This window comes from Ornithorhynchus anatinus, chromosome 21 (genome assembly GCF_004115215.2).
Source record: "Ornithorhynchus anatinus isolate Pmale09 chromosome 21, mOrnAna1.pri.v4, whole genome shotgun sequence".
NCBI lineage: Eukaryota > Metazoa > Chordata > Mammalia > Monotremata > Ornithorhynchidae > Ornithorhynchus > Ornithorhynchus anatinus.
This window is the reverse complement of record NC_041748.1, coordinates 23,525,239-23,548,771: the sequence shown is the minus strand read 5'-3', so window position 1 is coordinate 23,548,771 and position 23,533 is coordinate 23,525,239. Positions and strand designations below refer to the sequence as shown.

General features: G+C 66.3%; 3 protein-coding genes across 6 annotated transcripts in view; 1 reads left to right on the top strand and 2 right to left on the bottom strand.

Moving 5' to 3' along the window:
• Nucleotides 1–520, bottom strand: part of TXNRD2 (thioredoxin reductase 2) — a 93,909-nt gene extending 93,389 nt beyond the window's left edge. Inside the window, exon 1 of the mRNA XM_029049048.2 lies at nucleotides 427–520. Within this exon, the coding sequence (XP_028904881.1) occupies nucleotides 427–508 (82 nt within the window). The 5' untranslated portion in view covers nucleotides 509–520. The remainder of the gene's footprint in view (nucleotides 1–426) is intronic.
• COMT (catechol-O-methyltransferase) lies at nucleotides 507–13,641 on the top strand. Its single transcript, XM_029049619.1, has 7 exons — nucleotides 507–540; nucleotides 1,013–1,133; nucleotides 10,222–10,514; nucleotides 11,285–11,478; nucleotides 12,480–12,612; nucleotides 12,857–12,867; nucleotides 13,462–13,641. The coding sequence occupies exons 1-7, from the start codon at nucleotides 507–509 to the stop codon at nucleotides 13,639–13,641; spliced, it is 966 nt and encodes a 321-aa protein (XP_028905452.1).
• A 1,671-nt stretch (nucleotides 13,642–15,312) lies between these two features.
• ARVCF (ARVCF delta catenin family member) overlaps nucleotides 15,313–23,533 on the bottom strand; it is a 61,743-nt gene continuing 53,522 nt past the window's right edge. For 3 of the 4 annotated variants that reach the window (XM_029049045.2, XM_029049040.1, XM_029049042.1), the window contains 10 exons: nucleotides 20,850–20,921; nucleotides 19,794–19,921; nucleotides 19,506–19,656; nucleotides 19,203–19,395; nucleotides 18,984–19,095; nucleotides 18,648–18,738; nucleotides 17,158–17,208; nucleotides 16,755–16,837; nucleotides 15,607–15,702; nucleotides 15,313–15,468 (listed from right to left, as the gene is read on the bottom strand). In XM_029049045.2, the coding sequence (XP_028904878.1) occupies nucleotides 15,619–15,702; nucleotides 16,755–16,837; nucleotides 17,158–17,208; nucleotides 18,648–18,738; nucleotides 18,984–19,095; nucleotides 19,203–19,395; nucleotides 19,506–19,656; nucleotides 19,794–19,921; nucleotides 20,850–20,921 (965 nt within the window). In that variant the 3' untranslated portion in view covers nucleotides 15,313–15,468; nucleotides 15,607–15,618. The remainder of the gene's footprint in view (nucleotides 15,469–15,606; nucleotides 15,703–16,754; nucleotides 16,838–17,157; nucleotides 17,209–18,647; nucleotides 18,739–18,983; nucleotides 19,096–19,202; nucleotides 19,396–19,505; nucleotides 19,657–19,793; nucleotides 19,922–20,849; nucleotides 20,922–23,533) is intronic. The other variant, XM_029049043.1, reaches the window with a different exon arrangement.

The following is a 23,533-nucleotide window of genomic DNA, read 5'->3' as shown; positions in this document are numbered from 1 at the left end:
GCGCTCAGAACAGCGCCGGGCACAGAGTAAGCGCTTACCGAATCCCAACTCCACTTCTCCGGGCCTCAGGGACCTCATCTGGAAAAGGGGGGGGTGAGGACCGGGAGTCTCACGTGGGACCCGATGACCTTGTATCTCCCCCAGCGCTTAGAACAGCGCCGGACACAGAGTAAGCGCTTAGCGAATCCCAACCTCACTTCTCTGGGCCTCAGTTCCCTCATCTGGAAAAGGGGGATGAAGACCCTCTATCTCCCCCAGCGCTTAGAACAGCGCCGGGCACAGAGTAAGCGCTTACCAAACAATCCCATCATTATGATTATTGTGATGCATGGGGAGGGCCGGGCTGGGGGGGGCCCGGGGCAACTGGGGGGGGGGTCCTTCCCTCCCTGCCGACCCCCGCCCCACGGGCCGAGCCCACCGGCCTACCTGCCAGGCCGCGCCTCTGGCCTCCCCACGCCGAGGCCCCCCGGGCCCTGCGGAACCAGCGACCTCCCCGCAGGGCCGCCATGCCGCCCGCACCCCCGGACGGGCCGCCCCCCAGCCCCTCCCCCCGCCTCCGGGACCCTCGAGCCCCGCCCCCTCCGCCCCGGCCCCGCCTCCCTGAGGCAATCGCCTTCATTGAGCGCTTGCAACGTGCAGAGCACTGCGCTAAACGCTCGGAAGGTTCCTTCATTCATTCAGTAGTACTGATTGAAGGTCCAACGCGGCAGCGGATAGAGACCACCCCTGCCCGATAGAGGACCCCCGATTCCGCCCCCCGCCCCTCCACCGCGCCGTCCTCATTCAATCGTCTTTATTGGGCGCTTGCAACGTGCGGAGCACTGTGCTAAGCGCTCGGAAGCAACAACGCGGCGACAGAGAGGGAAAATCCCTGCCCAATAACGGGCGGCCGATTCCCGCCCCAAGCCCCGCCCCCTTTTAGGCCCCGCCCTCTCGTTCCGAGCCACGCCCCCTTGACGTCATCTTTACGTGAAAGCCCCCCCCCTTCTGGATCCCGCTCTCTCGTCCCAAGCCCCGCCCTCGGACGGCGCCTTCCTGACGCGAGCCACGCCTCTAACCACGCCCCTCGCTCTGGCCCCGCCCCTCCAGGCCCTTCTTCTCGACCCAAGCCACGCCCCTTACGTCATCTTTACGTATCCAAGCCCCGCCTCTATTAGTTATTCACGTTCCAAACCCCTCCTTCCTGACGTCACCTCCCGGACCCGGGCCACGCCCCTAGCCACGCCCCCATCCCTATGGCCACGCCCCTCCGGGCCCCGCCCACCGGCGCATGCGCCCTAAGAGCGCGACCGGCCGGCGCCTCAGGGCGCGGGGGGGAGGGGCCTGTTTGGCGGGAAAGGGGCGGGCGCGCGAGGGCTCCGGGTCACGTGACCCTCTGAGGCGACCCCCCCCCCCAGCCCGCCTCCGCCGGGCAGCCCTCCATGCTCGACGCCCTCCATCCCCACCCAGTCACATTGACTGAGCGCCCACGGTGTGCGCCACTCCGTCCCAAACTATTGTACCACAGAACATTAGACACAAACCCTGCCCCCCACGAAGTGACGGCCTAATAAGAATCATGTTGGAATTTGTTAATGTTAGTATTTGTTAAGCGCTTAGTATGTGCAGAGCACTGTTGTAAGCGCTGGGTAGATACAGGGTAATCAGGTTGTCCCACGTGGGACTCACAGTCTTCATCCCCATTTTACAGATGAGGGAACTGAGGCCCAGAGAAGTTAGGTGACTCGCCCACAGTCACACAGCTGACACGTGGCAGATCCGGGATTCGAACTCGTGACCTCCGACTCCCAAGCCGGGCTCTTTCCACTGAGCCACGCTGTTAAGCGCTTAGTATGTGCAGAGCACTGTTGTAAGCGCTGGGTAGATACAGGGTAATCAGGTTGTCCCACGTGGGACTCACAGTCTTCATCCCCATTTTACAGATGAGGGAACTGAGGCCCAGAGAAGCCAAGTGACTCGCCCACAGTCCCACAGCTGACAAGCGGCAGAGGCGGGATTCGAACCCGTGACCTCTGACTCCCAAGCCCGGGCTCTTTCCACTGAGCCACGCTGCTTCTCACGCTGCCTAGAGAAGCAGCACGGCCGAGTGGTTACAAAAGGGGCCCGGGGAGGCACAAGGTCACGGGTTCTAATCCCGCTACCTCCACTTGGCCTGGGGCAAGTCGCTTCTCTGGGCCTCGGTTACCTCATCGTGATAATCATGGCGGCATTTGTTAGGCGCTTAGCACTCTTCAGAGAAGCAGCGTGGCTCGGTGGAAAGAGGCCGGGCTGGGGAGTCAGAGGTCATGGGTGCAAATCCCCACTCGGCCGCTTGTCAGCTGGGGGACTTTGGGCAAGCCACGTCACTTCTCTGGGCCTCAGTTCCCTCATCTGGAAAATGGGGATGAAGACCGGGAGCCCCACGGGGGACGACTTGATCACCTTGTATCCTCCCCGGCGCTTAGAACAGTGCTTGGCACATAGGAAGCGCTTAACAAATGCCATCATTTCTGAGCGCTGGGGGGGGGACACAAGGTGATCAGTTCGTCCCACGTGGGGCTCCCAGTTTTCATCCCCATTTTACAGATGAGGGAACTGAGGCCCGGAGACGTGCAGTGACTTGCCCACAGTCACCCAACTCACAAGTGGCAGAGACGGGATTAGAACCCATGACCTCTCACTCCCAAGCCCGGGCTCTTTCCACTGAGCCACGCTGCTTCTCCTCATCTGTAGTAACAATAATAATAATAATAACATTGGTATTTGCTAAGCGCTTACTATGTGCAGAGCACTGTTCTAAGCACCGGGTCAGATACAGGGGAGTGAGGCTGTCCCACGTGAGGCTCACAGTCTTCATCCCCATTTTAAAGATGAGGGAACTGAGGCATAAAATGGGGAGGGAGACAGTGAGGGGATTGTGCCCAAGTCCATTTACTGGCATCTGCCCCAGTGCTTAGTACAGCGCCCGGAATGAAATGAGTGCTTTGCAGCTATCATTAATGTTGATGAATATTATTAATTAATAATCATTATCACTCAATTGTATTTCTTGAGCACTTACTCTGTGCAGAGCACTGGACTAAGAGATTGGAACGGACAGTTCGGCAACGGTTAGAGACCATCCCCACCCCACGACGGCCTCGGGGCCTAAATGGGAGGGACGGACGGCAGGGCGAAAGAGAGCAAAATGAAAACAAGACCACATCATCGAGATGAATCGAATCCAGGGGATGTACACCTCATTAACAAAATAAATAGGGTAATAATATAGATAAATGAGCAGCGCTGAGGGGAGGGAGAGGGGGAGAGATGCCCTTAGGTTTTTGCCCCCAGCCCAAGTATGGGTACACGCCATTTGTACAACTGCCCCAACCCGGCATGCTCATTCCACTTCCTGCCACGGTCTGGTTTTCCCTCTCCTTCCTACCATATCTAAATCGTTTTTTTGTATCGTACTCTTGTTATTTTGTAGCCTCCCAAGCAGTTCAGTCCAGTGCTCTGCACACAGTAAACCCTCTGATTGATTTTTGTCCGTCTCCCACTTGGACAACACTCTTCCCCTCTTCAAAACCCTACTGAGAGCTCACCTCTTCCAGGAGGCCTTCCCAGACTGAGCCCCTTTCCCTCCGCTCCCCCTCCCCTCAGCACTGTGCTCATTTGTCTATATTACTTATTACCCTATTTATTTTAATAATGTTGGTATCTGTTAAGCGCTTACTATGCGCAGAGCACCGTTCTAAGCGCTGGGGTAGACACAGGGGAATCGGGTGGTCCCACGTGGGGCTCACGGTCTTCATCCCCATTTTACAGATGAGGGAACTGAGGCCCAGAGAAGTGAAGTGACTCGCCCACGGTCACACAGCTGACAAGGGGCAGAGCGGGGATTCGAACTCACGACCTCTGACTCCCAAGCCCGGGCTCTTTCCACTGAGCCCCGCTGCTTCTCGGTGTCTATCTCCTTGATTCTCTTCGCTCATTCATTCAATAGTATTTATTGAGCGCTTACTATGTGCACAGCACTGTACTAAGCGCTTGGAATGTATAAATCGGTAACAGATAGAGACAGTCCCTGCCCTTTGACGGGCTTACAGTCCGCTGCGCTGCGTTGTTCTGTTTCGCTTTGCCGTCGCCCCGGTTTAGACTGCGAGCCCGTCGCGGGGCAGGGCTGGTCCCTATCCGTTGCCGAACTGTCCACTCCAAGCGCTTAGTACGGTGTTCTGCACATAGTAAGCGCTCAGGAAATACAACGGAACGAATGAACCGGGCGAATGAAACGAATGAACCCAGATGGCCGCTCTTCCACCTCTCCCGGTCCCACCCCGGGCCGGGAGGGTGTCTCAGATCTTCGGTCCCGGAGCCCTTCCGTGCTCACCCTCCGCTCGGAGAGCGAGCCGCCCGCTCCCACCGCTTCCCGTTGCCATTTCGGGGAGAAAACCGGCCCCAGCGGGCCTCGACGGGCCGCATCTTCGTCCCAGTTGAAGAAAAAGCTACGACCGGGCCTTCCCAGCGGGAAAGGGCAGTGACGTCTGGGAGGATTGAGAGCTTAGCGGCTGTGGGAGTTGGGGGATATAAGGGGAGATTGGGAATTAATCGGAGAAGGCCTCCGGGAGGAGAGGTGCTCCCGGGATGGCTTCGAAGGCGGACCGCCGGGGGGGAACGAGAAGGGGCTTCCGGCCGAGCGGCAAGAGACCCGAGAACCGGGCACAGCGAGAGAGCTCGAGAGGACGGAAGAGAGCGAGCTGGGGTGCAGTGGGAGAAGAGAGTGGATCTGCGAGAACGAGAGAGCTGAGCGCCACAAAAACGCAAATGCAGAGATTGGGGGGCACCCGGAACCAGACTCTGCGCCGGTCCGGATTCACTCTATCCACTCCAGCGCTTAGTTCAGTGCCTGGCACATAGTAAGCGCCTAACAAATACCACAATTATTATTACGTGTGGGTTCAAAACTGGGGTGACAGGAAAAGCAGGCAGGCAGGCGCTGGCTGAGAACTACCTTTCCCACAAGGCTTGCCTTTCCCAGCGGCATCCCCCGGGAATCACTGCCAATCAGCAAGTAGGGAGGATCCTCTCCGCAGTCGAGGGAGGGAGATCTCGGCTCCTGACCTGGTGCTGCGCCCACCGCTCCGTCCCCAGCTGGCGGGGGGGGGTCCCGCTCCACCTGCCCATTTGTGAGTATCCCTGCTCAGAAGCCCCCTTGCTCAGAAGTCTCCGGGGAGTTTCCGGGGGAGCCTGTGCAGGGATCGAGGCCTAGCTGCCATTCGTTCCTTCGACAGTACTTATTGAGCGCTTACTACGTGCAGGGCACTGGACTAAGCGCTTGGAACGGACAGTTTGGCGACGTGTGGATGGGGCAGTCGGGCCCGGTGTCCGGCTGTCGCCGGACGCCGTGGGTATCCATCCGCTGGGAAGAAACACGGCCTAGTGGGTTCGAATCCCGGCTCTGCCACCTGTCAGCTGGGTGACCGTGGGCGAGTCACTTCACTGCTCTGTGCCTCAGTTCCCTCATCTGTAAAATGGGGATGAAGACCGTGAGCCCCACGTGGGACAACCTGATTCCCCTCTGTCCACCCCAGCGCTTAGAACGGTGCTCTGCACGTTGTAAGCGCTTAACAAATACCAACATTATCATTATTAGTGGAAAGGGCCCGGGGCCTGGGAGTCGGAGGACCTGGGTTCTAATTCCAGCTCCGCCACTTACCTGCCGGGTGACCTTGTTCGGGTCATTTAACTTCACTGGGCCTCAGTTCCCTCATCTGCAAACTGGGGATTCGATACCAGTTCTCGCTCCTGTCTGGACCGTGAGTCCCGTGCGGGATCTGGGTGATCCGGCATCTACCCCAGCACCTAGTTCGGTGCTTGGCACGTAGTTCATCGTTACGAAGTGCCGTCGAGTCGTTTCGATTCGGAGCGACTCCGTGGATATACTTTCCGCGGAACGCCCGGCCCCCGGCCATAATCCCTAACCTTTCTAACGATTCTTCCGTCGTCGCCGTCACGGTCCCTCTCCGTCTACGGTCTGTCTCTTCCACGTTCTCCCTGGACTTTTCCCAGCGTCACCCGTCTCCTCCAGAGAATTAGTCCTCCTGATGGTGCGTCCAAAATATGGTCATCTACGTCGAATCATCTGGCCTTCCAAAAACCACTTCGGCTCCATCTGCTCCCCGAGCCACCTGTCTGTTTTTCGGGGAGTCCACGGTATTCGTAAAAGCCTTCTCGGACACCACATTTCCGAAGAATCGACGATCCTTCTAGCCCGTTGTTTGACCGTCCAGCTTTGGGATCCGTAAACTGTCACTGGAAACACCGTAGAATTGACCGTTTCTATTTTGGTGGCAATTGTTAAATCAGCGAATTTCATGACTTTCCCTTTGAAGCAAGTCTTCCTAACATTAATCTTCGGCGTATTTCCAGACTACCAGTTCCTTTAAGAGAAGCAGCGTGGCTCAGTGGAAAGAGCCCGGGCTTGGGAGTCGGAGGTCATGAGTTCGAATCCCGGCTCCGCCACCTGTCAGCTGGGTGACCGTGGGCGAGTCACTTCACTTCTCTGTGCCTCGGTTACCTCACCTGTAAAATGGGGATTAACCGGGCGCCTCACGTGGGGCGACCCGATGACCCCGTATCTACCCCAGCGCTTAGAACGGTGCTCGGCACGTAGTAAGCGCTTAACAAATACCATTATTATTATTATCGATTATCGACAGCTCAACTAATACCACAGCCATTATAATGATTATTATTACTCTTCTGTGTCTCAGAGTTTGTAGGGTCTTCCCTAGCGAGCTAGGAAACTTTACAGCACACTGACGCGCGGTCGCCGAGGTCCCCGCGGGGGCCGGGGGCAGGATGAGGTGGGAAGGGGCCTTGCCCGCCCAGCGGAAAGGACCGCGGGTGCGCGGAGACTCGTCCGTCCCACCAACTTGCACGTGGGTCCAGTGTGATAATCATGTTGGTATCTGTTAAGCGCTTACCACGTGCAGAGCACCGTTCTAAGCGCTGGGGTAGATACGGGGTCATCGGGTCGACCCACGTGAGGCTCCCGGTTAATCCCCATTTTACGGATGAGGTATCTGAGGCACAGAGGAGTGAAGTGACTTGCCCACGGTCACACAGCCGACAGGTGGCAGGGCCGGGATTCGAACCCGTGAACCTCTGACTCCGAAGCCCGGGCCCTTTCCACTGAGCCGCGCTGCTTTGCCGTGCACTTGGGGCCTCACCCGCCTCCGTTACCCCGGGCTCTGGTGACGCTGGCCTCTCCCACGTCCATCCCCGCGTGGCCCAGTGGAAAGACCCCCGAGTCCGGGAGTCAGAGGATGTGGGTTCTAATCCCGGATCGGCCGCGTGGCTGCTGCGTGACCTCGCGCAAGTCACTTCACTTCTCTGGGCCTCAGTGACCTCATCTGGAAAATGGGGATGAAGACCGGGAGCCCCGTGTGGGACAGGGACTGTGTCCGTTCTGGTTACCTTGTCTCTACCCAAGTGCTTAGAACAGTTCTTGGCGCATAGTAAGCGCTTAACAGATCCCCCGATTCTGATTATTCTTCCCAACGGGCCCGCGGAGCCAGGCAATCATCCCGTTCCAACCCCCCTCCCCGTCCCCCGTCCCATTCCTTCATTCACTCCCCGCCACTGGCTTTAAAGCACTGCATCACCTTGCCCGCTCCCACCTCATTTTTCTACAGAGACACACGGGTCACGTTTGTGCTCAGCGGAAAGAGCCCGGGCTTGGGAGTCGGAGGTCATGGGTTCGAATCCCGGCTCTGCCACCAGTCAGCTGGGTGACTGTGGGCGAGCCACCGAGCTTCTCTGCGCCTCAGTTCCCTCGTCTGTAAAACGGGGCACTTGATTCTATTTAGTCGCCATCGGTTTTTACGAGACGTCCTTCCCCTCGACCCTATCCATCGCCGCCGTCCTCGTCCGCCCGTCTCCCCCGACCGGACCGCGAGCCCGTCGGAGGGCAGGGACCGTCTCTGTCTGTCGCCGACCCGTCCGTTCCAAGCGCTTAGTCCGGTGCTCCGCACGGAGTAAACGCTCAATAAATACTATTGAATGAATGAATAAAATGGGGATGAAGACCGTGAGCCTCACACGGGACAATCGGATTACCGTGTATCTCCCCCAGCACTTAGAACAGTGCACTGCGCCTAGTAAGCGCTTAACAAATACCAACATTATTATGTCTCACCCCTCCTCGAGAACCTTCAGCGGTCGCCCATCCACCTCCGCGGCGACCCGAAACCCCTCACCAAGCGGCTTTAAAGCCCTCCATCACCTCACCCCGCTCCTCCATCACCTCGCCGCTCTCCTCCTACATCCCAGCCCGCGCACTCGGCTCCTCTAATGCCAACCTTCTCACCGGGCCCCCGTCTCGTCTACCTCACCGCCGACCCCCGGCCCGCGTCCCGCCTCCGGCCCGGAACGGCCTCCCTCCTCAAATCCACCGGACGATGACTCTCCCCCCTCTTCAAAGCCTTATTGAAGGCCCATCTCCTCCGGGAGGCCTTCCCAGACCAAGCCCCCCTTTTCCTCATCCCCCCCTCCCTTCTGCTTCTCCCCGACTCGCTCATTCATTCAGTAGTATTTACTGAGCGCTTACTATGCGCAGAGCACTGTACTAAGCCAAAATAGAATCGAGGGGATGAACATCTCATTAAAACAATAGCAAATAAATAGAATTAAGGCGATGTACATTTCAGTGACAAAATAATAATAATGTTGGCATTTGTTAAGCGCTTACTACGTGCCGAGCACTGTTCTAAGCGCTGGGGTAGACGTAGGGGAATCGGGTTGTCCCACGTGGGGCTCACGGTCTTAATCCCCATTTTACAGATGAGGGAACTGAGGCACCGAGAAGTTAAGTGACTCGCCCACGGTCACACGGCCGACAAGTGGCAGACCTGGGATTCGAACTCATGAGCCCTGACTCCAAAGCCCGTGCTCTTTCCACTGAGCCACGCTGCTTCTCCAAGAAACAGAGAAGCAGAAGCAGCGAAAGAGCCCGGGCTTAGGAGTCAGAGGTCACGGGTTCTAATCCCGGCTCGGCCACCTGTCGGCCGTGTGACTTTGGGCAAGTCACTTCACTTCTCGGTGCCTCGGTTACCCCATCTGTAAAATGGGGATGAAGACCGAGAGCCTCATGTGGGACAACCTGATGGCCTCGTATCTACCCCAGCGCTTAGAACGGTGCTCGGCACATAGTAAGCGCTTAACAAATACCAACATTATAGCGGGGAGAGCCCGGGCTTGTCAGTCAGAGGTCATGAGTTCGCATCCCGGCTCTGCCACTTGTCGGCTGTGTGACTTTGGGCAAGTCACTTAACTTCTCGATTAGACTGTACGCCCGTCGATTAGAGCGTGAGCCCGTCGAGAGGCGGCGTGGCCCAGTGGAAAGAGCACGGGCTTTGGAGTCAGGGCTCACCAGTTCGAATCCCAGCTCTGCCACTTGTCGGCCGTGTGACCGTGGGCGAGTCACTTAACTTCTCTGGGCCTCAGTTCCCTCGTCTGTAAAATGGGGATTAAGACCGTGAGCCCCACGTGGGACAACCTCACTCCCCTACGTCTACCCCGGCGCTTAGAACAGTGCTCGGCACGTAGTAAGCGCTTAACAAATACCAACATTAGAGAAGCAGCGTGGCTCAGTGGAAAGAGCATGGGCTTTGGAGTCAGAGGTCATGGGTTCGAATCCCGGCTCGGCCATCTGTCAGCTGTGTGACTTTGGGCAAGTCACTTAACTTCTCGGTGCCTCAGTTACCTCATCTGTAAAATGGGGATTGAGACCGTGAGCCCCACCTGGGACAACCCGATTCCCTTGTGTCTACCCCGGCGCTTAGAACAGTGCTCGGCACGTAGTAAGCGCTTAACAGATACCAACATTATTATTATTATTAAACGGCGGGGACCGTCTCTGTCTGTTGCCGACTTGCTCATTCCCAGCGCTTGGTACGGTGCTCTGCACATAGGAAGCGCTCAATAAATACTATCGAATGAATAATTATAGCAGACACAGTCCCTGCCCACAGCGAGCTTACAGCCTAGAAGGCTGGGGGCGGCCGGATTCTTCCAGACGGCCCCTCTCCCACCTCAGGGTCCCCGTGCCCGGGAGCCAGACTCTGCCCCTGGGCAAGAGCCGCGAGTTGGGCAGGCATCCAGATCGGCCCCCCGTCCCGTCCCCAGCCCTCTGCCGCCTGGGAGCCCAGGAGCGGCAGGGGCTCCTCGTCCCAACTGTTCCCCGCCTCTCCGTTACAGATGCCAGGCGGCCCCCCCACCCCCGGCATCGCCCGCCAGCCCGCTGCCCCCGGGCCCGACCCCGCCGGCCCTACTGATACGGCTCGCCCACCGCCAAGGCCCCACCGGCCCCTTCTGGAACGAGACCATCCTGGAGTCGGCCGCCGACCTGCTCCGGGGCGACAGCAAGGAACGGAGGATTCTGGGATGGGTGCTGCAGCGGGCCGAGCGCGGCAACCCCCAGGGCGTCCCGGACGCCGTCGACGACTACTGCCGGCGCAAAGGGTGGGCCATGAACGTGGGGGACGAGAAAGGTGACGGGGGCTGCCGGCAGCGGGCGGGGAAAGGGCCGGCACGTGGGAACGTGTCGAAGACCCGCCCGAAACGGGCCCGGACTCTCAATCCTGAGCGGTGGGGGGAGGCCGGGGTCAGTGACTCCGTCGCGCAGACTGGAAACGGAGAGGTTGAGGGACTCCCCCGAGGTCAAGCAGCAGGCAGGCGCAGGCACGGCCCGCTCTCGGACGCGAGCCCTTCGGAGGGCGGACTCCCTCTTGTCCGGCTCGGGTCCGTGCTGCCCGTCGTCCCCGGGGTCACCGGGGGAGGAGGAGGAAGCGGGGGTCCGGCAGGGAGACCCGGGACAGTTTGAGGGGGTCGGCGTAGTCGGGGAGGGGCGTGATAGACTGTCGGGGCGGGGGGTGTGATAGTCTGGGGAGACGTGATAATTTGAGGAGGTTGTGAGAGTCTGTGGGGGGGTCCTGAGAGTTGGGGGAGACTCGTGAGAGTCTGGGAAGGGTACGTTAGCCTGAGAAGGTTGGGACGGTCTGGGGGGGGCGTTGCGATCATTTGGGGGGGGGTCGCGATCGTTCGGGAAGGATGTTTTCCAGCAAGCACCGGTCCGATGCCGCTCAGGGCCGAGCCGGGGCCCGAGGAGATGGGCGGGGAGGCTGGGGAGAGAGCGGACCCTCGCCCTAAGGCCCCCCCGGCCCCCACCGCCCACAGAAGGAAGCCCCTGGAGTCGGGCTCGAGGGGGAAGGGTGGGGGTGCCCGAGTTGGGGAGCGGGGCGTCCCTCCCGCCGCCCCCCAGGGTCGATCGGGGACGGCGCGGTGCGGGCGTGCCGGCCCACGGCGCTGCTGGAGCTGGGGACCTACTGCGGCTACTCGGCCGTGCGGACGGCCCGCCTGCTGGCCCCCGGAGCCCGCCTCCTCACCGTGGAGGGCCACCCCGACTTCGCGGCCATCGCCCGCCGGCTCATCCTCTTCGCCGGCCTGCAGGACAAGGTACGGGCCCCCGCCGCCCTTCCCCGGCCCCGGAAGGGGCATCCCGCGCCCCGGCTGACGGCCGCCGCGCCGGGCACCCGCCGGACCGGGCGGCCGTCGGGGGCGGGTGCCGTGCCGCGATCCTGAGAACCGACCCGGGAAATAGACTGCCCGCTCGTCCCCGATCCTCCTCAGTCCTCTCCGCTCCTCCGCGGTTCCTCCGGGACCGGGAGTTCCCGGTCCAAAGGGGAGGCAGCAGCTACTCCGGTCCAGCGCCCTGCACCCAGTTGGCGCTCGGTCCCGCACAGGTGCCCGGCACAGGGCTCTGCGTGCCACAGGTGCCTCGCACGGTGCTCTACCCACGGGGAGCGCCGGCACGGCGTTCTGCACATGGCTGGGGGCCTGGCACGAAGCCCCGACCCCCGGTAGGCACCCGGGACGGCCCTGTGCCCACAGTAGGCGGCCAGCGTAACGCTCTGCCCACGGTAGGCACGCAGCGGGGCACTCCGCACAAAATAATAATGATGATGATAATGTTGGTATTTGTTAAGCGCTTACTAGGTGCAGAGCACCGTTCTAAGCGCTGGGGTAGATATAGGGTAATCAGACCGTCCCACGTGAGGCTCCCAGTTAATCCCCATTTTACAGACGAGGGAACTGAGGCACAGAGAAGTGAAGCGACTCGCCCACGGTCACCCAGCTGACAAGCGGCAGAGCTGGGATTTGAACCCGTGACCTCTGACTCCCAAGCCCGGGCTCTTTCCACTGAGCCACGCTGCTTCTCTGGCAACCGGCACGGCGCTCTGCCCACGAGAGGCGGCCAGCACAGCGCTCCGCACACCACAGGCGCCCGGCGCGGCGCTCTGCACCCAATAGACACTCGACGGATCCCGAGGGGGAGGGTAATACGGTCGTCACGTCCCCGTCCCCTCCCGCGGGGGCGGGTGACTCGTCCGTTCCCATCCGGGCCCCGCCCCGGCCGCCCCGCTCCCGACCCCGGAGACCCCCGCGGTTGCCCCTAGGTTCAGGTGCTGGAGGGGACCTCGCACCAAGTCATCCCTCAGCCGAGGAAGAAGCGTGACGTGGCCACGCTGGACCTGGTCTTCATCGACCACTCCAAGGACCGGTACCTGCCCGACACCGTTCCTGCTCCAGGTGAGCGTCGGCGGGGTCGCGCCCGGGCCGCTCCCGGAACACCGGCGTGGGGACACGCGGGGGGGACCCCGGCCGCGTCCCCGGGGACGGCGGGCCGACCCGCGGGCGAGGGTGGGGGGTTCTGCCGGGAGGAGGGGGCCCGGGAGCCGCCCCCGCTGCCTTGGGCGAGCCCCGCCTCTCCGCCTCCCCCTCCGCGGCCCCACCCGGGCTCGGCCCCGTCCGCTTTTGTCCGGATTATCCGTAGCGTGGTGTCCGGTAGGCGCTCAGCAGACGCCCGGCCCTGGGGTATCTCCACTGTAAGCCCGTCGGGCCCGGGCCCTGCCATCCGAGACTGAGGGCAGAGCCTCCTCCCAGCGCACGCGAACACACGCACACCCCCTCTCCCCCGACCCCTACTCAAGGCACCCCCCCGCCCGGCCCTCATGCCGCCGGTCACCTGGCGCTGTGATCAGTTGGTGCCCCCTTGTACCACGTGGGTCTGACTTCTCCATTAGAGGGTAACGTCCTGGAGGGCGGGATGTGCCTCCCGCTTCCGTGGTATCTTTCCGAGTGCCCGGTCTAGTGCTCTGCTCCCAGCAGACGCCCAGGACAGCACTCGCACACGCAATAATCATCACTGGAATACCGGTGAAGCGCTTACTATCTGCCAGACGCATACAAGCAAATGGGGTTGGACACAGCTCCACGCAGGGCAGGCGCCCGGCACGACGCCCTCCCCATATCGGGCGCCCGGCACGGGACTCGCCATACGCCAGGCACCCATCCAGCGGGCGCCCACCCAAAGGGGGCCCGGCTCCGGCCCCGGGCGTTTGAGCGTGGCGTCTCTCCCGGCCCCCCCGCCCCCCCCAGGACGGCGGCCTCCTGCGTCCGGGGACGGTGCTCCTGGCCGACAACGTCATCTTCCCCGGGGCCCCCGACCTCCTGAGATACGTGCGCGGCAGCCGGCGCTTCTCCTGCACCCACCACCCTGCCCACGTGGAGTACCTGACCGTGCCCGACGGGCTGGAGGAGGCCGTCTTCCTGGGCTGACCGGCCGCCGGGACCCCGGCCCGGGGAGGCCCGCTTCGCCGCGATGGGTTGGGGGCGGGGGAGGGAGGGGGGCCGGGGACGGGGAGACCCCCGGGGCCGGGGACGGGAGGGTCCGAGCCTCGGCCCGTCGGTCACCGAGGGCCGGGCCCCGGACCGACCGCTCGGGGGAGTCCTCCGGGGGCGAGATTCCAACTCACGGTCCAGTCGGGGAGGCCGCCGGCCGGCCGGACGCACGTGACGCGAAAGCCAGAGGACGGACAAGCAGGAGAAGGCAGGAAGCAGCAAAACTCTCCACGCGACCCCTCCCGCCATCCCACCGGTACCAAAGAGCCGGGCAGATAATTCGCTGAATAGAAAACACGCAAGCAAAGAAAATAAACGCATTTTTTGTGTCCCTGAGTGCCGAGGCTACAGTTTAGAAGTAGAAGTGACGGGCGGGGCGGCGGGGATGTTACCGATACTTAGAACGGGGCTTGGCACGTAGCGAGTGCTTAAATGCCGTCGTCGTTCTTACCAGGTATCTCTCATTATCATCCAACGAATGCGGTGCTTCTTAAAAACTCACGGTACGCCAAACTCGCACCCGGAGAGCTCCCAGTCCTCTACCGGCCTCCGCTCCGGGGGGGAGAGTCGAGCAGAGGCCCGTCCGTTCCGTCCCTAGCTCGGCCGGCGGCCGGCGAGCGGAAGGCCACCCGCACCAAGTCAGAACTCCCCCGTGCCGGGCGGCGGCGGCGGCCCGGGAGAGGGTCGAGGGCGGAGACTCGGGGTGACCGCGCGGAAGGAGGCGACGGTCAACCGCTTCCGGATTTTTACCCGGAGGAGTCTCCGGAGCGACTGCGGGTGGAGGGCGGGGGCGCTCCGGGGGAGATGCGACCTCGGCGTCGCCACGGGTCGGGGACGACGCGACGACCTGAGACGGGGGTCGGCGCTAGGTTCGACGTGGTAAACGGTCCGGAGGGAGAGGAGGAGAGGGCGGATCCCGGCCCCGTTGCGAAGAAATAGACATTTTCGCCCCAGGGATGCTTTTTTAGTACTTTAATTATTTACAAAAGCTGTAGAGGTTTACGAATACAGTAGAATATTTTGGTATTTTTTTTTTTATGGTTCCTTTTCTTTATTTTAATTACAAAGGAATCGGCAGGCACTAAAACTCCCCGGATGTAGCCGTCGGCCCCGGCTGGGTTTCCCGACCCCAAGGTTCGGAGGCCGAGGGGGGCCGGGACGGAGGGGGACGGGGAGAGGAGGGAAGGGGAGGGGGCTGTTTTTCCCGCCCTTTCCCCTCTCGGCTCCACCGGGCGGGCCTCGCGGGGGGGCGGGGGAGGTGCGGGCCCTCACACGCTTCTCCCGCCGATCCACTCGACACCGGGTCCCGGGGGGGCGGCCCTCCCCGACGCCCCCCCGCCCCCGGTGCACCGCAGGTTAGTCTGAGGGCTACGTGAGCTTCAGAGGAAAAGAAAGAAAAAGCGAAAAACCAGAGAAATTCACAGTTCCCAAAAGTCCAAACGGAAAGTGCTGTCTGCCGGGGGCCGGGGGACCCCCCGCCCTCACCCTTCCGGCCGCCCGCCCGCGGCCCGCCCGCCTCTCTGAGACCCCCCCCGAGGAGTCGGAGGGGGGCAGGCTGTGGGTTGGGGGTGAGAGGGAGGGGTGGGGAAGCGGGTGGGGGCGGGAGAAGGGCGATCCCGGGGAGGGGGCCGGGGCGGTGGGGCGGCAGTGTCCGTCGGGAAGGCCGAGGTCCCGGTCGAAGCCCCTCGGGGACGCCGGGGTCCCGGGACCCCCCCGCTCCTCTTCACCCCGAAAACGCGGCGCGGGGGGCCGGGACGCTCAGCCCTGCGGGACAGACGAGGCGCGGCGGGTGAGACCCCGGCCGGGCCGGTCCCCGCGGGTCCGGGGGGAGACCGAGGCACCGGGGCTCCTCCCGGCAAAGCCCCCGGACCACCTCCCCCAGGTCGCCCGCCGGGAACCTACCGGCCCGGCTGGCTACACCCAGGAGTCCACCGGCTGCGGCCGGGGGTCCCGGGGGTCCGGCGGGCCGACGGCCGGGGCCCTGCCCGGGGGCTCGCTCTGCGGTGGCGGGCGGGCGCGGCCCGGCGGGTTAAACGTGCACGGCCACGGCGGAGGAACGGGCGAGGGGGGCGGCGGCCGGGCCACGGGGTTAGCGGAGACGGAGACGCGGACAGACAGAGACACGGAGAGAGAGAACAGGTCAGGGGCCCGCCCCGCCGGCCTCCGCGGGGCCGGCCCGAGGACCCGGGGGCTGAACTGTAGTCTCCGAGCGCTTAGTACAGTGCTCTGCGCTCAGTAGGCGCTCACCAAATACGACGGAATGTAGGGGGGAAGGGGTGTCGGGGTGAGGAGGGCCCGGTCGTGTGCGTGTGTGTGTTTTTTTGGGGGGGGGGGGGGACGGGAGGCCCGGGCCGGACCAGCCGTGGGGCAGTGGGGAGAAGCGGGGGCCGCCCCGCTCGACGCCTCCTCTGGGCAAAGCCCCGTGCCGGGCGCGTGACCGCCCGCAGACTCCCCTGCCGGGCCCCGCTGCGTGCGGAGCCCCGGTCTGCCGTGTGCGGGGGGCCGTGCCGGGCGCCCGCTGCGCGACGGAGGCAGGCAGGCGGCGGGAGCCGCGATGGGGGCCGTCGGCCGGGCGGGGGGGGGGGGGCGGTCCGGCCCTCTAAACGGGGGCGACCCCTCGGGCGCGCACGAGCGGGCACGTCCACACGCGCACGGACAGACGGACGAGACTCCGGAGCCACCGGCCAGGGGCAAAGGGGAGGCCCGAGAAGGCGGGGAGAAGCGCAGCGGCAGCCAATCCCGCCGGGGAGCCTCGGGGGGAGCGGGGGACCCTGCCGGGCCAAAACACGCACACGCACGTGCGCACGCAGACACCCACGCCTAGTACCGTGCCTGACACATGGTGAGCGCACGACGGATACCGTCAGCGTCATCGCCGTCGCACACCCCCCAGGAGGAGCGGCGGGTTGGACCGGTGGGGAGACGGGCCCGGAGGGCGGCGGCGGCCGGGGTGCCTCTCGGCTTCCCACCCCCCGGGAGGCCCGGCCCGGTCCCCAGGGCGAGGCCGGGGGGGTCCGACCCGCCCGCCGGCCCCCCCGGGGCCCCCTTACCTTTAGGGGCCCCTTGCCGTCGGCGGGGGCCCCGGCTCTGGCTCTGTGGCCCCTGTCCCGGTGGTCGATGGTGGAGTAGCCGTCTGAAAGGCAACCGGGTCCACGGTGTCACGGCCCCGACGGGAGCCGGGGGGCCCGCGGCATCAGGGGCTCCGCGCGCGCAGCGCCGCCGACGGGGCACCTGCCTACGGGGTGCCCGGCACTCTACTGGGCGCTTATTACGTGCAGAGTGCCGGGCTGAGTTCCTATCGTGTGTAGAGTGCCGTGCTGGGCACCTTCTCCGTGCAGAGAACTGGAATGGGCACCTCCTGCGTGCGGAGCGCCGCGCCGAGCATCTACGGGGCGCGGGGAGGCCGCGTCTCAACGCCCGTCCCGCGGGGGCGGGGGCGGGACGACGTCTTACCCGGGCCCAGCTCGTCCACGGGGATCCCGTCGCGGCCCGCGGCCCTCTCGTCTACGGAACAGGGAGCGTCCGCGCGGCGGCCCCTCGGCCCGGGGCCGCCGCCCCCCCGCCCCCGCCGGGCCTCGGGGTGGTCCGCCCGCCCCGCCGCCCCCCGTCGGTCGGTGCCGTCTCCCGCCCTCGCGCCGCCGCCGCGCGGAGGCCCCCGGGTTCGGCCCCACCCCACGTCCCGCCGGAACCCTCCTCCCCAACGGTCCCGGGATCCGTCGGCGCCGGGCGGGCGGGGAACGGGTCCGCCGGCTCCGTTGCGCCGGACTCTCCCAGGCGCTCGGGCCCGGGGTAGGCGCCCGCTAACCACCCCCGGACTCCACTTCTGCGCCGGCCTCCCCGCCTCCAGGCTCTCCGGTCCCCGCTAGACTCCGCGGCCGCCTCCCGATCGATGGCGCTTAGCGAGCGCTCCCGTGAATCCACTCCCTCCTCCCGCTCCGCCCCGGCTCACGCTCCTCTCGGACGAGCCCACCGGCGGCGCTCCTCCCGCCGACCTCTCGCCCCCGCCCCGCCTCCCGCCTGGGGCGCCCTCCCCCCCGCACGCGGGGGGCCGCGGGCCGCGCGGCCGGCCTCCCCCGTCTTCACGGCCCTTCGGAGGGCCCTCCTCCTCCTCCTCCGGGAGGCCCTCCCCGACTCTCCCCTCATCTCCCCCAACCCGAATCCCCGCGGCGACCCCCTCGAGACCCGGGGACCCGCCTCCCCCGGACCCCCACCCCCGGCGCTCCCGTCCGCGGCTCCACGCCCTACCGCTTCCCCTACCGGGGATTCCTCCCGGCATCCGTCCCCCCCGCCGGGCCGCAACCCCGGGGAGGGCCGGGGCCGCGCCGGCTCCCTTTATCGGACTCTCCCGGGAGCCTGATACGGTGCCCCGGATACCGCCGACACCGGGTACCGACTACCGATCGCCGATCTGTCTCCCAGTGCCCGGCCAGGCTAGGTTACTCCTCGGTAATTTACCGGGTCCGTTCGGAGCCCGCTCCGGGCAAAGCACCGCGCTGAACTCCGGGGTGGGCAGAAGCTCCCGAGATGGGACACGGTCCTGCCCTCCGAGGGGTTCCCAGCCCGAGGGGGAGGGAGGGCGGACGCGGTCGGCCCCATGTTACCGACGGGGAAGGCGAGGCCCGGAGGGACGCGGAGGCTCAGCCGAGGCGACCGGCGGACCGGGGGCGGGAGGACCCGGGCCTCCGCGCCTCCCGCTGGGCCGCCCGGGGTGCCGAGGTGGGAGTCCACCGTGGCTAAGGGACGGGAGGCGGGAGCGGGGAGCGTCGAGGATGGGAGGGAAGGAGCCTCCGAGGCAGCAGAGGAAGAGGACGAGGCCTCCGGGCCCGGACCCCCCGGAGGCGGGGGCCGGGGGTAGGAGGGAAGGGGGCGCCTCGGCTGCCCCGGGCCGGGGCCGGTGACCTTCCAGCCCCCCGCGGCCCGCCCGCCACCTGCCCCCGACTGACCGTGGTTCTTGTCCACCAGAGGCAGAGTGCTGTCGTCGTAGGCCGCCTGGCCCGAGCCCCGGGGGCCCCCGGGTGCGCTCGGCAGGGCCGACTGTAACGGGGAGAGGCGCCCTGAGCTCCCGGCCCCCGGCGGGCCTCCGGAGGAGCCGAGGCCTCGGCACCGGGGGGGCGGGGGGGGCGGAGCCGCCCGGCCGGGCGGGTCGGGGGGACCGGCTACGCGGGGCCGGGGCCGGGGGGGGTCCGGCCGCGTGCGCGGGGGCGTCGGGGCACGCGCCGGGGGGGGTATCCGGCCGCGTGGGCGGGGGTCGACCCGCCGGGGGACCCGGCTGTCCCCACCTGGAAATGGGACTTGTTCCAGCCGTCCTTCAGCAGGGCGCCGCGCAGCTCCTTGTAGCTCCAGACCACCTGCAGGACGTGGGCCGCCGCCTTGGTCTCCCTCGGTGACGGGCTGGGGGCGGGGGGCAGGCCGGCGTCGGGCTTCGCCCCGGGCTCGCCGGGCCGCTCCTTCCCCGCCCCCGCCGGGCGCCCGCCCCCCTCCCCCCCGCGGGCGCCCACCTGGTCTTGCTGATGGCCACCAGGTTCTGGACGCCCTGGGTGTGGACCAGGGTGCGGGCGTTCTCGGCGCTGTCGGTGACGGCCTCGTGGATGGCGTTCAGCACGGCCACCACCGTGTCCTCCTCCAGGGCCTTGGCCGGCCTCTGCTCCCGCGCCGCCAGGTTCCTCACCAGCTCCCGCATGGCGTACACGCCTGGTCGGGGGAGGGGGAGCGGGCTGGGCGGGGCCCCGGGCGCCTCCCCCGCCCCCCCCGGCCCGGCCCCCCCCCCCCCCCCCCCCCCCGCCGGACCCCCGGGGCCGCACCTATGAGGTCCTTGTTGCTCTGGTCCAAGGAGAGGTTCCGGAGGGCGATGGCCACGGCCCGCACCACCTTGTCCGAGTCCGACTGCAGGAGCTCCACCAACACGGGCAGCCCCCTCTCCTTCCGCACCGCCGCCCGGATCCGCGTGGACCACTGCGGGCGGACCGCGGACGTCACGGCCCCGCCGGGAGGCCCGGGGACCCGGCCGCGGCCCGCCCCCGGGACCCCCGCTCCCGCCACCCCCGGGCCTCCGGCGCGGTCCGGGGGGCCCGGGGTCGGGGCGGCCTCACCGTCCAGTTTCCGGCGCTGAGGTTCTGCAGGGCGCCGGCGGCCGCCTCCAGGGTGTTGAGGTTCCGGGACCCGGTGAGGATGGCCAGGTAGAGGCGCACCACCTCCGGCTGGTACAGGAGCTCGAAGCCTGCACGGGCGGGAGGAGCCGCCGAGGGGACGTCGCCGGAGCCCCCCGTGCGCCGAGGCGACGCCCCGCGGCCCCCGCGCCCCCCCCGATGCCCGGCACCTCACCCCGCAGGCATCCGGCGCGGCGCCCCCGAGATGCTCGGAAACCCCCCCCCCCCCGCGCCCCGCAGGTGCCGGGCCCCATGCCGGGCGCCCGGCAGGCGCCCGGCAGAGTGACGGGGACGGAAGAGACGCCCTCTTTCATTTCAAGCTGGCGGAGGCAGACCCGAGGGGGGCCCAGGACCGGGCGGGGCGACCCGGATCCGGCTCCTGCTCACCCTCCAACAGTTTAGCTCCGGGACCGTCCGACGGCCCCACCCTGACTCTCCCCGCTCCATCCCCGACTCTCCGCCAGTGACCCAGCACGGGCCATCCCCCGGCCCTGACTCTCCCTTCTCCTCCGCGACTCTCCCGCGGCGGTCCGGCACGGACCATCCGAAACCCTTGACTCCGCCCCAGAGACCCAGCACGGACCGCCCCTCACCCCTGACTCTCCCTTCTCCATCCTGCCTCTCCCCCAGAGACCCAGCACGGACCACCCGACCGTCCCACGCTGTCCCCACGCTGACGCTAACAGCCCCCGACCCCGGGGGACGGCCTCCCCGGCCCGGCCCCCTCCACGGTCGGACTTGGGTGCGGGGAGGAGGAGGAGGCCCGGCAGGGCGAGGCCCAGGCCGCCGAACCACTTCTGCCTCGGGAGGGAAGTGAGCGCCTGTGGTCCCCTCCTCCTCCTCCTCCCGCCGGACTCTCTCAGCAGGCGGGACGGAGGCCCGGCTCGGCGTGGACGGCAGCGCTCAGCCCCCGGGCGGGCGCCCGCCCGGGACCGGCCGACTGAGAGACCCGACGTGGGGCTACGAGGGGCCCCGGCCGCCCGGCGCGGCGCCACCCACCTCTCGCGGCCTCCGTGCGCTTGGGCGAGTCGAGGGTGTCGAAGGTGCGGTCCGGCCCGGCCAGCTTCTTCCCTGTGGGACAGACACCCGGAGGGGTCGGTCTCGGCCCGCGTCCCCGCGTCCCCCCGCCCGGCGGGGTCGGGCTCGACCCGCGCCCCTCCCCGGCCCCCGCGCCTCCCCCCCGGCCACGCCGTGGGTCGGCCAACGCCGCGGACCCGGGTCTCCGGTGCGGATTCCCTCCGCGCCGCCCACCTGCTCGTCCCACTCTGCCCTCGGTCTGCCTGTCTCGAGAAGAGGCGCCCCGCATGACTCTGTCCGTGCCCCCCCGCCCCGGGCCCCACGGCGCTCACGGCCACGTCGGGCACCCATCCATTTCTATTAACGTCCGTCGCCCTCTCTAGTCTGTAAGCTCGTTATGCGAAGGGGCTGGGTCTGTTCTACCGCTCTATCGTACTCTCCCGAGTGCTCAGTAGTGCTCTGCACATAATGAACGCTCAATAAATATGACCGGACGAAGGAATGAGCCAACTTGGGGCGTCTCCCCTCTGCTGGAATTCCGGTGGGTGGGCTGGGGAGGGGCAGACCCGAGAGCCTCACGGGCCCAGCCAGGCTCCTCCCCGTCCCGCCCTGCCCACCGGGCCCGGCCCCCGCTCCCCTCGCACCCGCCACCTCCTCCAGGCAGCCTTCCCGGCCTGCCGGGCCCACCCCCCTACCCGTCCCCCCGGGCCGGTCCCGTCCCCGGTTCGTTTTCATCATCCTTGCCCGTCGAACGAGCGGCCACGGGACAGGTGGACCGTAGGGAGTCGGCGGGGACCGGGGCCACTCCGTCGCTACTGAGATTGCCCCAGAACCCAGGTCCGCGCCCTGCACCCGGCGGGCGCCCGGCACAGTGCTCTGCACACGCCGGGCACCCGGCACAGAGCTCCGCACCCGGCGGGCGCCCGGCACAGTGCTCCGCACACGGCCGGAGACCGGCACGGCCCTCCGTAGACGCAGGGCAGCTGGCACAGACCTCTGCGCCCGGCAGGCGCCCGGTACAGCATCGTGCACGCAGTAGACGCCCGGCACAGGGCCGGGCGGGGGGCAGGTGCCCAACACAGCGCTCGGCTCACAGCGGGCGCCCGGCACAGTGCCCCGCACACGGCAGACCGATTCCGCTAGACCACGTTCTCCCTTCGGGCAGGAATCGTGTCTACCGACTCTCACGGTACCAAACTCTCGGTAAGCAGGGGCTCGATAAACACCCCCGGCCGTCGGCCCGACCGCTGATGACCACGAGGACGGTCACTCGCCACGTGGAAGAAAGGTCCCGAGGCCCCGGGACCGGTTGAGTTTGGGAGTTTGCTTCGGATAGTCGACTGACTTCCTTCTAACTCCCTCATCCGGGACATCGTTTTATTCTCCCGACATCTCCGCGAGGCTGGAGAGAAGCGGGGAAAGTTCCTGGGGAAACCGGGGCTCCGAGACGTTAAGGGAGTTTTCCAGGATGGCGCAGCAGGTAAGAGGCAGAGCCGGGGCGAACCGGGGTCCCCCCAACTCCCGGCTTCCAGGGAAGGCCCCGCTGCCCTCTCGGCACCGACTCTACCGGCGGTAGGAGGTTGGCGTGGGCTGGAAAGAGTGGGGCGGTGGGTCTCCGGCACCGAGGGCGGGGAAGCGGGCACCCCGGGTCCCGTTCCCACGCGGCCCCCGATCCTCTGGCGATGTTTTCCGCGCCTCCCCCAGGCCCCCCGCCCCCGCCCCGCCCTGCCGTGGGCTACGCGGCAGGTTTCCCCTGTCCCCGCGGGCACCTCTGACCCCCAGCTCCGTCGGTCCCGCCCCGGCGGTCCGCGTGCCGGCTCTCGGCCTCCCGGGCGGGCGGCCTGCGCCGGGCCCCGCTGGGGGCCCCGGTGTTTCTCTCGGCCTCGTGAGCGGGGCGCGGGGAGGGGGCGCCCATCTAGGAGGAGGAGAGAAACGCCGAGGCCGGTCCCGCCGCCCCTCGCCTCTCCGGGTCTTCCCTTCCGGCCAACTCCGACCCCGCTCCTCGCCCACCCGGGTCCTCGCTCCGGTCGACACCGGAACCGCTCGATGTCGTCCCGGATTCTCCCTCCGTCCGACTCCGATCCCCGCCGTCGGGCTCCCGGGTCGGGCTCCTGGGTTTTCCTTCCAGCCCCGCCCCTCTGCGGGCGGGGGCCGCGGGGGCCCCGGCCGCACGGGGATGCTCAGCCGAGCTCAGCGGGCGCCTCCTTGGCCGGTTCGACGAGGTTGCTCCTCGGGGCGCGGTTGGCACCTGCGCCCTCCCAGCGCCTGCCCGGCTCCCCGGATCCGATCTGACACCCTTCAGGCCTTCGCTTCTGCTGGACGTTCCCAAGCCCCCGGCGCAGTGCTCCGCACACCGCAGGCGCCCAGCGCGGCGCTTTCCACGCGGCAGGTGGCCGGCACAGCTCTCTGCACACAGCAGGCGCCCGGCACGGCGCTCTCCGTACGCAACAGGCGCCCGGCACAGTGCTCTGCACACAGAGCGCTCTTACTTAAGGCCGGGAGCCCCTTGTAGGACCAGGGGCTGGGTCAAACCCGATTAACTGGTATCTACCCCAGCGCCTAGTACAGCGGTTGGCGCGCAGTAAGCACTTGAATAGCATAATCATCTCCATCACAGAGTCAAATCAGAGGAGGCACGGTCCCCGTCCCCCGTGGGGCTCCCCGTC

Coding starts and splice junctions, on each gene's coding strand:
- COMT (XM_029049619.1), top strand. CDS start 507: ATGCCGCCCGCACCCCCGGACGGGCCGCCCCCCA. Junction 541..1,012: donor CCCGGACGGGCCGCCCCCCA/GCCCCTCCCCCC, acceptor TCTCGTCCCAAG/CCCCGCCCTCGGACGGCGCC. Junction 11,479..12,479: donor TCGCCGGCCTGCAGGACAAG/GTACGGGCCCCC, acceptor GGTTGCCCCTAG/GTTCAGGTGCTGGAGGGGAC.